Source organism: Physcomitrium patens, chromosome 5, assembly GCF_059467195.1.
Source record: "Physcomitrium patens ecotype Gransden chromosome 5, ASM5946719v1, whole genome shotgun sequence".
Lineage (NCBI taxonomy): Eukaryota > Viridiplantae > Streptophyta > Bryopsida > Funariales > Funariaceae > Physcomitrium > Physcomitrium patens.
Genome location: NC_143414.1, coordinates 4,098,681 through 4,110,900, shown reverse-complemented (window position 1 = coordinate 4,110,900; position 12,220 = coordinate 4,098,681). Strand labels below are relative to the sequence as shown.

The following is a 12,220-nucleotide window of genomic DNA, read 5'->3' as shown; positions in this document are numbered from 1 at the left end:
GACAATTTTATTTATATGTTAATTAAAGTGTAAAAAAAATAAAAACAACAAAAACATGTGTGCAGTGTACGATTTAGCAGAGTCCACAGAAACTGTTTCCAAATCTAATTGACACATTTTTTATTTTTTTATTTGTTTGTGGACACTGGCATCAGATATTCAGAACTTGTTTCTATTCTGAATAAAATAACCTTTTTAAACTTGTTTTAAGTGCTGTCATGTGTTAAAGTTATGTGCTTGTATCAAATATATTATGTTATTTTTTTTTTAATAATTTATTGATAAGAAAAAAATCCTCACACAATCATCATACACATAATATTTACATCCAAAACAAAGTGGTTTCATAATGTGAATTCAGTATCAACTGATAATTAACTAAAAATTAAATTTTGAATTTAAGTTCCTGATCATGAGTAGACTACTAATTACTTCATTAACAAGTGAATTGGTAGCACTTAATCACTTCGTAATGTAATATACAACCAAGTTTACAGAATGAAGTTAGAAGGATACATCACCATTCTTACTTTCTTTTACAAAGGAAAGATAAAAATATAAATATGTTTTTTTTTTTTTTTTTTTTAAAACTCACATCAGTATATTCAAACACGGTGTCTATTCAAAACCATGTGCACATTATATTTTCTTGAGTGATTTCAGGATGCAAATTCAAGATTGAATTTATTATTGCAATTTCAAAACATTATTGGTTCGGATGAATACAAGGTGTGTAAACAATGTAATCTTTTCATATTTTTGTTAGTATATATATATATATATATATATATATATACTAACAAAAATATGAAAAGATTACATTGTTAACAAAAATATGAAAAGATTACATTTTTTATATATATATATATATATATATATATATATGGGAATGTTATATAGATCCATGCTTTTACTAAATCAATCCACCATCAACAAAAAATATGATAATTATGATGAATGTGGTTGGTTTGTATTAGTTGTAGAACCGATAGTGAAGAAATAAATCTAGAGGTTGTTTATTTTTTTCATGATGGTTAGGATGGATGGGTCAACTTAGTAAAAACTTGGGTCTATTTAACATTCCCTTACGTGTATATATATATATATATATATATATATATACAAGTGCAAACTCATATCCTTAGTTGTAAAATGATCTCTTGTACAAATATTAAACTGGAGTTCTTTCTGCAAGTCATGCATGGATTTTTGCTAGCCAACAATTTCTTTGATTTTAGCCAATGAGAAGGCTTTTTTATATCTTTTTCTTATACCTAAGCTTCTTTATTACAAAAATAATCAACTTGATTGTTTTTAATGGAAGGAGTTTTTGAACTAAAACTTGGATATGAAAGTTGGTGCCGCTTGGTGTTGAAGTACTGTTAAGGAATGCACTATTCTGTTAACTCTACATGAAGAAGTTTTACTGTAAAAAGCACTGCCAACGTAAAAGTAAACATAAAATGCAAAAGGAGCAATAGCCATCCGATCAAAAGTCTTGTGTCAGATTGGAGACCAAGGGGGGTCTTCCCCCATCAATGGGGTGGCGGCGGCTACCTTTTGAAAGCCATGCAATCGCACGGATCCAACCTCATTTCTATCAAATTGTTCCCAGCAGCGTTCGCTACTCGTGGGAGCCCTAGAACCATGTTCGGGAACCAGGTCATTAATGGCCAGGGCAGCTCGGGCAGGAGCGAAAACTACCCATGCTCTGGATAAAGCCTGCCTGGTGGGTACCAAATCAGCACAGCTTCCGTTCCAGGCCTGAGGCCTGATACCGCAGCTACTGCATTCAACTTAACAATATGTCTTTTCAATGTTCATGTTGAAGTGATTGTTGGTAGTTGATGATAATTTTGACCAACATCTCATTCGCACACACTTTGCGGAGTTTCTCTTTTTTTGAAAAACGATTATTTTCTTAAAGTTTAATTTTTTTACTAGTAAGTTATTGATGTTGTTGTTGAGCAATAACGTGTTCTTAAGTTTATTTTTTCCATGGTCCATAATGATCGTGGGATTTGTTTTGTTGTGTAAAATAGATCTAGTATCAGTTATTTTGTTCTCGAGGGCAATTCTTTGATTCATCGTGTCATTATCAGTTATCTTACTTTTGCTCAAACACATATTTTGCCCATTCTTTTAGTGCTTTACCAGAAACCCGTACACATACTAGTGCGTGCCCATATATATATACGTACAATTATATAAAATATTAATAATACAGATCATGTTTACTCATACGACTACGGTGCTGCCACGAGTGACGCGAGAGACGGGCGGCCGCGGCGGAGGCATGGCTCGGGTTCCTTTGCTGCCGCTCTGCTTGCCCTCCTCTTTTGTTGTTGTTGTTGTTCATCGCACTCTCATCTCAATTGCATCCATCTTGCTTCTTCTTCACTCACACACCCTTGGCTCAAGCAGTCTTTGTCTTTCCTGCACGGTGATCTTGGCATGGAGAAGAATTATCGGGAACTTGTAATTTGGGAGGTCGGGGAGGAGCTGCTTCGATCTCAAGTATGATTTCTTGATATGGTCTTCGCTATTTCTTGACCACCTTCGACGTTGGAAGTATCTATGAGAGAGATTGCGTCTTCTGATAGTGCAATAGCCATGCAGTTAGGTATATGGAATTGATGAATACGAAGTGGATGAGTGATTTTGAGGTGTGGAGTTGGTGCTTTTGTGATGTTAAGAGCCTGCATTGAGTGAGGGATTGTTCAGTGAAGCACTTGGTGCAAGCAGAGAAGTCACCGTGATTCCATGTTTGATGCCCGAAGCAGCGGTACGGATGCGTTTGATTGTTTTGAGGGCACTGATCAGTTTCAGCCAGCTGTAGTTAAGTGATAGATTCAGTTGAATATCTTGTGCGCCACGGGATTGATCGTTCATGCATTAGATCGTGGAAAATTCCTCCCGAGATTGAAGTTAGTGGACAGAACAACTGTTGGCGAGACTTTTCCCCTAGCTGACGGAGAGTCAGCTCGCACTCCTCTGTGATCTGGATCTCTCAAAGGAGACATTTTCTTGGTGTCTCAGTCGCTTGAGGCAAAGTGTGTCATCAGGTAGCTGCACAAGGAGCTACTCTCTCGCAGAAGGGCACCCACTGCAGTGGTTTGTGAGATTAAAAATAACGCATGGCAATATTATTCCTATACACTGGATTCCTTGTACACTTTTTCTATACTTTTAATTAAAGCAATTCTACCAGACGATCGGCACCTTTACAATGGCTGATTCGCGTGTTTCCAATAATACATTGTCGAAAGAGCAGTCGTATCATTAGCATACCTTAGTAAATGCAAGTTGATCTTCTGGTGTGACATATCAGATGCAATATTTGAGTCAAATTATAAACTTTAAACTGAACCAGTGTTTCTCAACAAATCCATTTGCGGATTTGGTACAACTCTTGAATGCCGCTTGTTTTAATGTTGGTGCAAGTCTTTGTGTACGTTGCAATGTGCAAGACTTTGAACCCAACATCTTTATTAGTTTTTGTCAATGGTGTTGAGCCAGGCAAAACCCCAAGCTTTAATAGAATACTGGAGTCGAGAATCGTTTTCTGATGGCCTCTCTGATTTAAGCTCTCGGTAGCGCTAGAGTTGTCGGAGTGATTCTTTTAGAAGACAGTTCTAGTCGATGAAAGAGACAGAAGTTGCCTTGCATGTGACTGCCGGTTTGGGTCCTGTCCATTGACGAGAAGTGATGTCTAGTCGACATCCTTAAAGATTTAGGTACATTAATGCGTTTAAATTCAATCGTCTGAAGTCCATCCCAAAGTTTGGCGATTGATGAATCTTGGTCAGTGACAAATCTTTTTTCATAGCTTGCATCAGCAAGTGGTTAAACGAGGCAACTGAGATTATATAAGATTTTCATATTTATTGAAAAGTAATATGTGCGGAAGATCTTGTTTAGTTTACAGCTCTTTATATTAAGGGCTGTATCTTCGCGTTAGTTGACGAACCTCCTTTCTGCATGCAGGATTAGAGTGTGTGATCTTGGACTCCTTTGTATCTCATTTCATAACTTTACTCAAGTATTGGCCGATTTGCACAAGAGATGTTGCTCATTGATAGAACTCTGGAGCTGCAACATGCGAATGCTGTGACCTGCGCATGCGACCGCCAGCCTCTAAGCAGTGACTTTTAGTCGGAGTTAAAATCTCAAGGGTAATTATGCTCTGGAACTTAAACCTAGTCCTGCAACGACTTCATGGGTCTGATGCAGCAAATGTGACTTTGTGTGCAGAGTATGTCTATGCGAGGAAGATGCTAGCAAGGAAAAGAGAGTGGCATCTCAGAGACTCATTTGGTTTGGTTCCTATCATGGAAGGCAAATGGTGTGAATGAAGTGTGGAAGTTGGCGCTCGATTTCAAGTTGGAATCTCATCAAGTTCCAGCAGAGCTTCCCGTCCCACTATTTAAAATTCTCCTGTGCCGCGGAAGTCAATTCTTATAGGATAATTTTCAGAATGGGATGCTCTAATTCGAAAGTCGACAACGAGGATGCAGTTGCAAGATGCAAGCAGAGGAAGCAATTGATGAAGAAAACCATATTGTCTCGGCATAACTTCGCAGCTTCACATGCTCAATTTGTTTCTTCTCTCAAAGGAGTTGGCTCAGCTTTCCGACAATTTGCAGAGGGTGAGGAGACAAAGGATGGAGGGGCTAACACGATGTGTCTTCTGGAAACACCAACGACTTCGACGACACACGTCCTATCATTACGCCCTCCTCCCTTGTTACCGGCGTGGTCCTTCTTATATGGTTTTTCTGCTGGCTTTTCAACACCTTTTCCTCCTCACTCACCGCTTCGAAGGAGTCCTTCAGCAACACGATCACCGAACTCAAGAGCGGCTAATTCTCCGGAGAGTTTCAGCATGGAATTCTTTCCGCCTCCACCTCCTTTTATTGCGAATAAGAACAGAATGGAACATACTACCCTTTCCATACCAACCAAAATTTACAAGTTTGAAGGCTATCCAAGCTCTTGCATGCCAGGATCGTACAAATTGGAGGACTTTCCCCCTCCTCCTTTGATTCAACCCATTCAACTGGATGATGATTGGAGATACTCCTGTCAGACTCCTTCTCTATCACATGCTGCTAAAGAGAACAACTCTCCTCCACCCGTCGCGGGTCGGATTAGTTGGCAGGATTTGTTTCTGAATCCATTTCGATCTTTAACCTCAACATTCAGTTACACAGAACACAGAAGGAATCATGAGTCAGAAACAAGGCAAAGTCAGGAGATGGGGGAACAAAGTAGACAAAAGTTTCAGCGGGGACAGATCCCCGAGGTGGACTGTAGCAGGAAGGATGAGGTTGAGCAGAAGAAGTTTGTTGAGGAGCAGAGAAATGTCCTGGAAGTGAAGGAAATGAAGGTTTGGGGGCCCAAGCGCAGAGGCCTCAGAGGGATAGAGCGAACGAGAGCTGAGGTGCTCCTTCCCAAACTTCCTCTAGAGAATTCCTCAGATAAGCAGTGACCTCAGAAAGAATTTTAAATCAGAGTTGGGGACCAATCTAGACCTGGATCAGGACTTCGGATAGGAGTAAATTCGCTTCACTCGGAGTGCTTAGATGATCTTTCCTTATCTCAATGTTCCTTGTACGAAGCTTCTGCGTTCAGATGATTCTCAGTGTTAGACCTTTTGATCCAGTTGTGGGACAGGTTAATGAGTACGATCTGAGTTAAACTGGAGTTATATACTAAAGTTGACATTCTATTTAATTCCTTTACGTTCTATGATTGATGGTTCACAGGACTCGAACGGAGTGAAAGATGTCCAGAATGTCAAGAACTTCAAACCCGAACCTGAGACGCTTCCGAAATCTTTGTCGAAGGTTCAGAACCATATGTCGATAACTACAAAGTCAACGAAGGCGCATGTGTCAAGAAAACCTCCGAAACTTGAACAAAGCGATAAAACGGTGGTAAATACCGAAATTGATTTGGCTGTTATCAAGATGGAGAGTGGTGATCGGGACCTGCTCGATGTTCTGAAGGAGGTTGATGATCATTTTTTGCAAGCTGCCGAAAGAGGAGAGGATATTTCTCGCATTCTTGAGACGAAGAAAACACACTTTCATACAAGTTTTTCAGATAGTTTGAAAGGTACTTCCGCACAATCGATTCATGGGTTAATATTCTATATTTTTCAAGTCAACGGTAGTTAGTTTTCCTGTATACGTTGATTGTTTTTGGTTTGGGTACTCATCTTCGTACTGCACGACTGTGAAGTGGTGGGTGAATCTGCAAGGATGAACTTCTTGAAGCTATCTGGGAAATCCGGTCTATCTGGTGGCAAACACTCCAGGACCAGTAGTAATACAAGTGTTATTAGTGACGATTCTGCGAACATCATGAGCATCCGAAGTATTAGCGACATGAGAAGCGCAAGGTGGTCTGAAGAGTGTGGACTGACGGGCAGCCATTCAGAAACTCTTGATAAATTGTTTGCCTGGGAAAAGAAGCTCTTCTCAGAGGTCAAGGTGTGTATGTTACACCGGAAATATCAAATTAAATATTTGCAATGCAATTTTTGTGAGGTGGGAGTCGTATTGAGATTTGTGTATATTATGAAGATTACACAGCTTACTCATTTTTCTAAACATGATGTTTATGGGGTTGTTGAAATCAGGAGGCAGAGGCTCTTAGAATCGACTTAGAGAAAAAGTACTTAATGTTTAAAAACCAAGATGCCAAAAATGAGGATCAAATTAACATTGACAAAACTCGGGCGAGTATCAGGGCTCTTCAAACCCGAATGGTGGTAGCTATTCATGCCGTAGATGGTGCCGCACAGCAGGTGCAGAAGCTAAGGGATGAGAACCTGTATCCTCAGGTTCTGGAGTTGCTTGAAGGGTGGGTAGAGTGTTTGCCGTTTCGAAACACCAAGTTGAACAAGAGTGTTTCTTGATATGTTGATTATCTCCCAGTGTGTGCACAATGGTGCTGAATTAAACCGAGGTTTTCAAAGTATTTTGAAGGTATTCACTGTTGCGTTATCGCACGTTCTGCAGGATGGGAACTATGTGGAGGGGAATATCTTTGTGCCACCAAGCTCAGCTCGAAGCCGTTAAAGCTGTGAAAAGGCTCGATAACTCTGCTGCCTGTAAACCAACTACAAGCTTTCATCGCCATTCAACAGCACAACTCGAACTAGCTCTCCACAGGTGGGCTTTGTTTTTTTTGTTTTATTATAATTCCGCTACCTGTTGCTTTTGGATCATGGCTGGGTTTTCATGTGAACCTCATGTAGCAATAAGTAGAACGAAAAGAAGTGTTGCATGTTGCTGTATGGCTGCACTTGATAGTGTTGCTGATCTTGGTTGAGAGATATCGCTGTAGGTGGTCGGAAGATCTGAGCCGGTTTGTTGAGTCACAACGAGATTACATAAAGAATTTAACTGCGTGGCTTCGTCTAAGTCTCATGAAATTTGGGACTGAAGAGGACAAGACTGGATCAAGATCGCCTGTGAGATCTCCGAGGTCTCCCTTATGCTATGTGGAGGCAAGTGCTGCTTATGGGCTCTGCCTTGGATGGCAAGTCGCGTTAGATCAGCTTGCCGATAGAGTAGTGCTGGAAGGTATAGGGTCATTTACAGCGGTGGTGCGGGAGATGATGAAGTTGCAGTGGGAGGAGCTGAGGATTAAAAGGCGAGTTGAAACTTATCACAGGGAATTGAAAAAGAGGGAGAAAGCTCTACTGAGTGCTACCATGCGAGATACAAGCTCCATACCAGTACCACAAATACCTTCTGCCACGTCCGGCAGTGATATGGATAGTGACGGTCCTGATATTCAATCTAATAGGTTTTTTCCTGATCGCCGATTTGATATTGTGCCCGGGGAATGTCTTCCAGAGCGGACTGAAGTTGCTGAGAAGCGGCTCAAAATGGAATCCACGAAGAGAAAACTTGAAAATGAGCTTGAAGCGGAAAAGAAAGCGTACACATGCACTCGAGCTTATACTCTCAACAGTCTGCAAGCTGGTTTACCACAGCTTTTCCAAGCCGTTATTGCCTTTAGTGACCTCGAGGCTGAAATACACCGTAGACTGAGCTCAACTCAGCAAACGCTGCATTAGCAAGTGATCCACCCTTACTGTCTTCCTGGTCGGGTTTTAATTGAGAAAATGGAAGAGAAATGTGGTAAATGTTGTTTTTTCCTCTCGGAATCCATGCTTCAACAATCAGTTGTCTAGTGGCTTCGTGGCTGCTGTACAGTAGTGTCATACCTACTATTATACAGTATCTCCAAGAATATAAAAACCAAAAACAATCTTCAAAACTGTCTGTTCATGAACGCCTCGCGACATAACTAGGAAGTCTACCACAGTGTCCAAAATTCTTGAGGAATTCATTTAGGTTTCAAGAGTTATAAGCAGCATGGCTATGAGTTTCAAATGACTTGCTAGAGCATTTCGAAATGATTCATGCAACAAATTCAGCACTTGCTTCGACCAAACATAGACTTTGTTTTTTTTTTTTCAACATAATATGCAAGGAAGTGCTGAACTAAGTGAAAGCAGTGTTAAGCAAATGCTTGTGTGAGAGATGAAGATATGGTTGTGATGCCGAAAACCTGTGTGTTTTTTACAAGTGACTGATTGTCGTATTCAAATCATTTTCCACAACGAAATTCACCATGGAGTATATAATGGCAAAGCTACTGCAGATTGTGTCAACAAAGTTACAAAATGAAGCATGAAGTAGAACTTTGACACAAATTGTTACTTCAACAAAAGTATGTTTCTATGTGTTTTACATTATATAAGAACACATTATATTTATAGAACTCCAAGTCATGTTGATTGCAATTGGTTTGTACTTGATTATTATTTGTGTAAGTAATAGAGAACAAAAAGAATAATAAAGAAGAAAGAGAAAACTAACATTACTAGTAAAGATAAATCAAATAGATAAAATTTGATAAAAAGAACTAATTTATGAAAAGTCTGATTTGCAAATAGATGATTAGAATAGAAATTTAAAAACAAATGATTAATAATTCCTATGCCTTTAATATCTATAAGATAGTTTCTATGAGAAGAAAATATATGAATGATATTAAAATGATTTGATAATGTGGGTTGAATAAAGAATGATTATTACACATTTATGATAATTTCTTCTAATAGATAATTTTAAAAAAAAATATCATATAAAAAATTCTATGTTTAGACAAATCTAAATACATGCAAATTCAAGGCAACTTATAATATCAACAATCTATATAAGATTCAAATTATTTTAAGACCAAAAATAATATAAACATCAAAGCATTGTTTTTATTTTGTTGTAACTTATTTTTTATGTTGATTTATTATTTTTACTATATAAAATTATTTTTATAAAATTCAAAAAATATATATAATTTTAAGTTTTCATCTAAATATTTTTAATAAAATCCATTTTACTAAAAAAAAAAAAAAAAAAAAAAAAAAAATCCTATTCTTTCTGAAGTAGCACAACAATTTAGATATGAATAATATCCACACTTCCAAATATAGTGTACTCTATATATCTAATTAAAGATCAAGAATATATCTTTGAAACATACAAATTTTGAAGGATCTAAGACTTTTGAAATTGATGTCTCTTGGATTGAATGTGCAATTTATTGGCATTAGCATGAAAAAAAATCTTGTTAAGCTGAAAGATCTCACACATGTAATTATAGATTCTTTTTTAGTAAGAATATTTTTTACTATTACTTTCTCATTTAATTTAATTTTTTTAACTATCTTAAGGTAGATTTAATTGCTATGTATATTTAATACATAAGTAGCTAACCACCTCCTTAGTCACATTCAGTACTGCTATTTTTTTAAGTTTTCTTTTTTAAAATCTATTAATACTTATGTATTTTCTTTTCTTAAAGTTTATTTACACTAATTCTTCTTCTTATCCATATTCCACTTAATAATGAGCTTTAGGTGATTAAATTAAATATTTAAAATTAGGATTTCTTAAACTTTTGTTTTAAGATGTAAAATTAGGATTAATAAAAGTTAAATACAATTATAGATTGGAAAAATTTATTAACAATACATAATGTTCAATACTTTTTAAAATTTACAAATTATTATAAGATATTTTTCCAAAACCTCTTTTTAGCTGTTTTTTCTTAGAAAATTAATTATTAAAGATAAATTAGAATAGAATAAATATATACAAACAACATTAAAAGGTTTAAAAACAAATCTTATGTCAACTCCTATTTTATGTTGCCTAAAATTTTTTAAGCCGTTTTTTATAGATAAAAATGCATCAAAATTTGCATTAGATGCAATATTATTAAAAATGGAGACAAATAATAAAATTTAACATCTTGCCTTTTATTTAAAAAGTTTTCAACACTTTAGATTGGTTTTGAGATCAATAATAAAGATTTTTTTGTTATTATATATTTTTTTAAAGAGTGGCATTATTATTTAGAAGGCACTTCTCATCCAATCAAAATTTATATCAATTACTAGAAGTTTAAATATTTCATGTCAATATGTGTTGTAAATTATCTCTAAGTCAGTTAAAAAATGATTTTATCATAGTTCAAATATAATATTATACATTATTTTGAAAAACAGCAAGGCTTATCAAATGCCTTATCTAAACTTTCTTGTCTTGCACTAAAAGAAAGAGATGACACATATGATTAATAATTAATTTATTTTTTGAAACTAGAATAATTAAAAATTCAAGCCATTAAATCAATAACTATAATTAATACTACTTTTGTAGTTAAATTTCATTCAAGTACAAAAATAAATCATTTTTTAATTTTAAAAATAATTTTCATAAAAAACTAAAAAATTGAAGTTTAAAAATAATATTATTTATTATAAAAGAGATTTATATTTTTTGAAAGGTTAAGTATAATTACATGAATTACAAGCTTAACATGACTTTATAGCAATAGAAAAATTTGGATATAATAAAACTTTGAAACTTATTTGAAGATATTTTTAATAAATTTAAGTATAAAAAAAATTCAAAGAGTATTTTTAATCTTTTGATAATTATTCTAAAGCAAAAAATCTATATTATTTATCCAATGGACTTTATTAATATGTACTTATTCCAAGCACAACCTTATTAATTTATTATAATCAGTTTCATTACAATTCTATTTATTTTAAATTCTTAATATTCTATTTTTATAATGGAATTTTATATAACCAAAATGGCACATTTTATATATTTTACAAAAACTATTAGGAGTAAAGAAACAATCAAATTTTTGTTTCAAAATAACTATCAATATTATAGACTTCAAAAGAATATAATATTTAATCTAGGATCTTAGTTTGTTATAAGTTTTTGAAAAAAATTCTTCAACATATTAAAGTGTGATATCAAATTATCTTCAAATTTTTATCCTCAAATTGATAGAAAAATAAAACATATAAACCAAGTATTAAAGAAATATTTACCATTTACTATCAACAAACTCTATTTATTAGCTAATTGTTGTTACCATTTCCAATATGATACTTATAATATTTTCAAAGTTAAAAATATAATAGTAAAGAATTTGGAAAGTAAAATGGTAGGACTTCACACAAAAATAAAGATACAACCACAAGAGGCCTAAAAAAATAATAATAATAAAAACTAACCCAGATTTTTTAAAATAAAAATATCTTAAATTTTGATTTGGTAATAAAATATGATGACTACTTTGTAATAATCAATTAATCTTGTAAGAATCTAAATTACATAAATTTTTTCTTATTTATCATCTAAAATAGATTAGTCTATTTTTATTTTTATTATAATTACTACAATCAATCAAAGTCCATCATATATTATACATATTTTTTATTATTTTTTTTATTACAAATAACACACCAAAAAGAAAGAAATTATTATCCATCTTCTATTGAAATAGATATCAACTAAGAATTTAAAATAGAAGAAGTCCAAGATTCAATGCGATGCCAAAATAAATTGAAATATCTTCTACATTGGCAAGAATGTGATATTAATAAATACACATAAGAACCATCTTGGAATCTTGCAAATATATCAAAGCTTATTCTTATTTTATTCTTAATAATATCCATCAAAATTAACAACTAATTATTGACAATGCAATGGTATAAATCACAAGAAAATAAGTTTAAAGATTAACTTGTAGAGTTTTTTAAAAAACATGAAAAAATAATAAGTAGTAAATTAATTTTTAAAAATATATTTGAAATATTGCT

The 12,220-nt window shown here is 34.4% G+C and overlaps 1 protein-coding gene across 4 annotated transcripts; it reads left to right on the top strand.

Moving 5' to 3' along the window:
• Nucleotides 1-2,347: 2,347 nt before the first annotated feature.
• Nucleotides 2,348-8,298, top strand: LOC112282196 (nitrate regulatory gene2 protein). 4 transcript variants are annotated; one of them, XM_073533980.1, is made up of 8 exons: nt 2,348-3,065; nt 3,988-4,175; nt 4,255-5,443; nt 5,769-6,120; nt 6,247-6,497; nt 6,647-6,870; nt 7,029-7,181; nt 7,357-8,298. In XM_073533980.1, exons 3-8 carry the CDS (start codon nt 4,352-4,354, stop codon nt 8,093-8,095), a joined length of 2,811 nt encoding a protein of 936 aa, XP_073390081.1. In that variant the 5' UTR covers nt 2,348-3,065; nt 3,988-4,175; nt 4,255-4,351; the 3' UTR covers nt 8,096-8,298. The 4 variants fall into 4 exon arrangements, with proteins under 4 accessions (XP_073390081.1, XP_024375323.1, XP_073390083.1 ...); XM_024519555.2 differs by lacking the exon at nt 3,988-4,175 and having other exon boundaries at nt 2,348-2,517; XM_073533982.1 differs by having other exon boundaries at nt 2,348-2,517; nt 3,988-5,443.
• Nucleotides 8,299-12,220: the final 3,922 nt, after the last annotated feature.

Excerpts from the sequence above, each read along its gene's own strand:
- LOC112282196 (XM_024519555.2), top strand. The coding sequence starts at position 4,352 with ATGAAGTGTGGAAGTTGGCGCTCGATTTCAAGTTGGAATCTCATCAAG. Across the intron at positions 6,121-6,246 it reads TTTTTCAGATAGTTTGAAAG|TGGTGGGTGAATCTGCAAGG; the intron begins GTACTTCCGCAC and ends ACGACTGTGAAG. Across the intron at positions 6,498-6,646 it reads AGCTCTTCTCAGAGGTCAAG|GAGGCAGAGGCTCTTAGAAT; the intron begins GTGTGTATGTTA and ends TGTTGAAATCAG.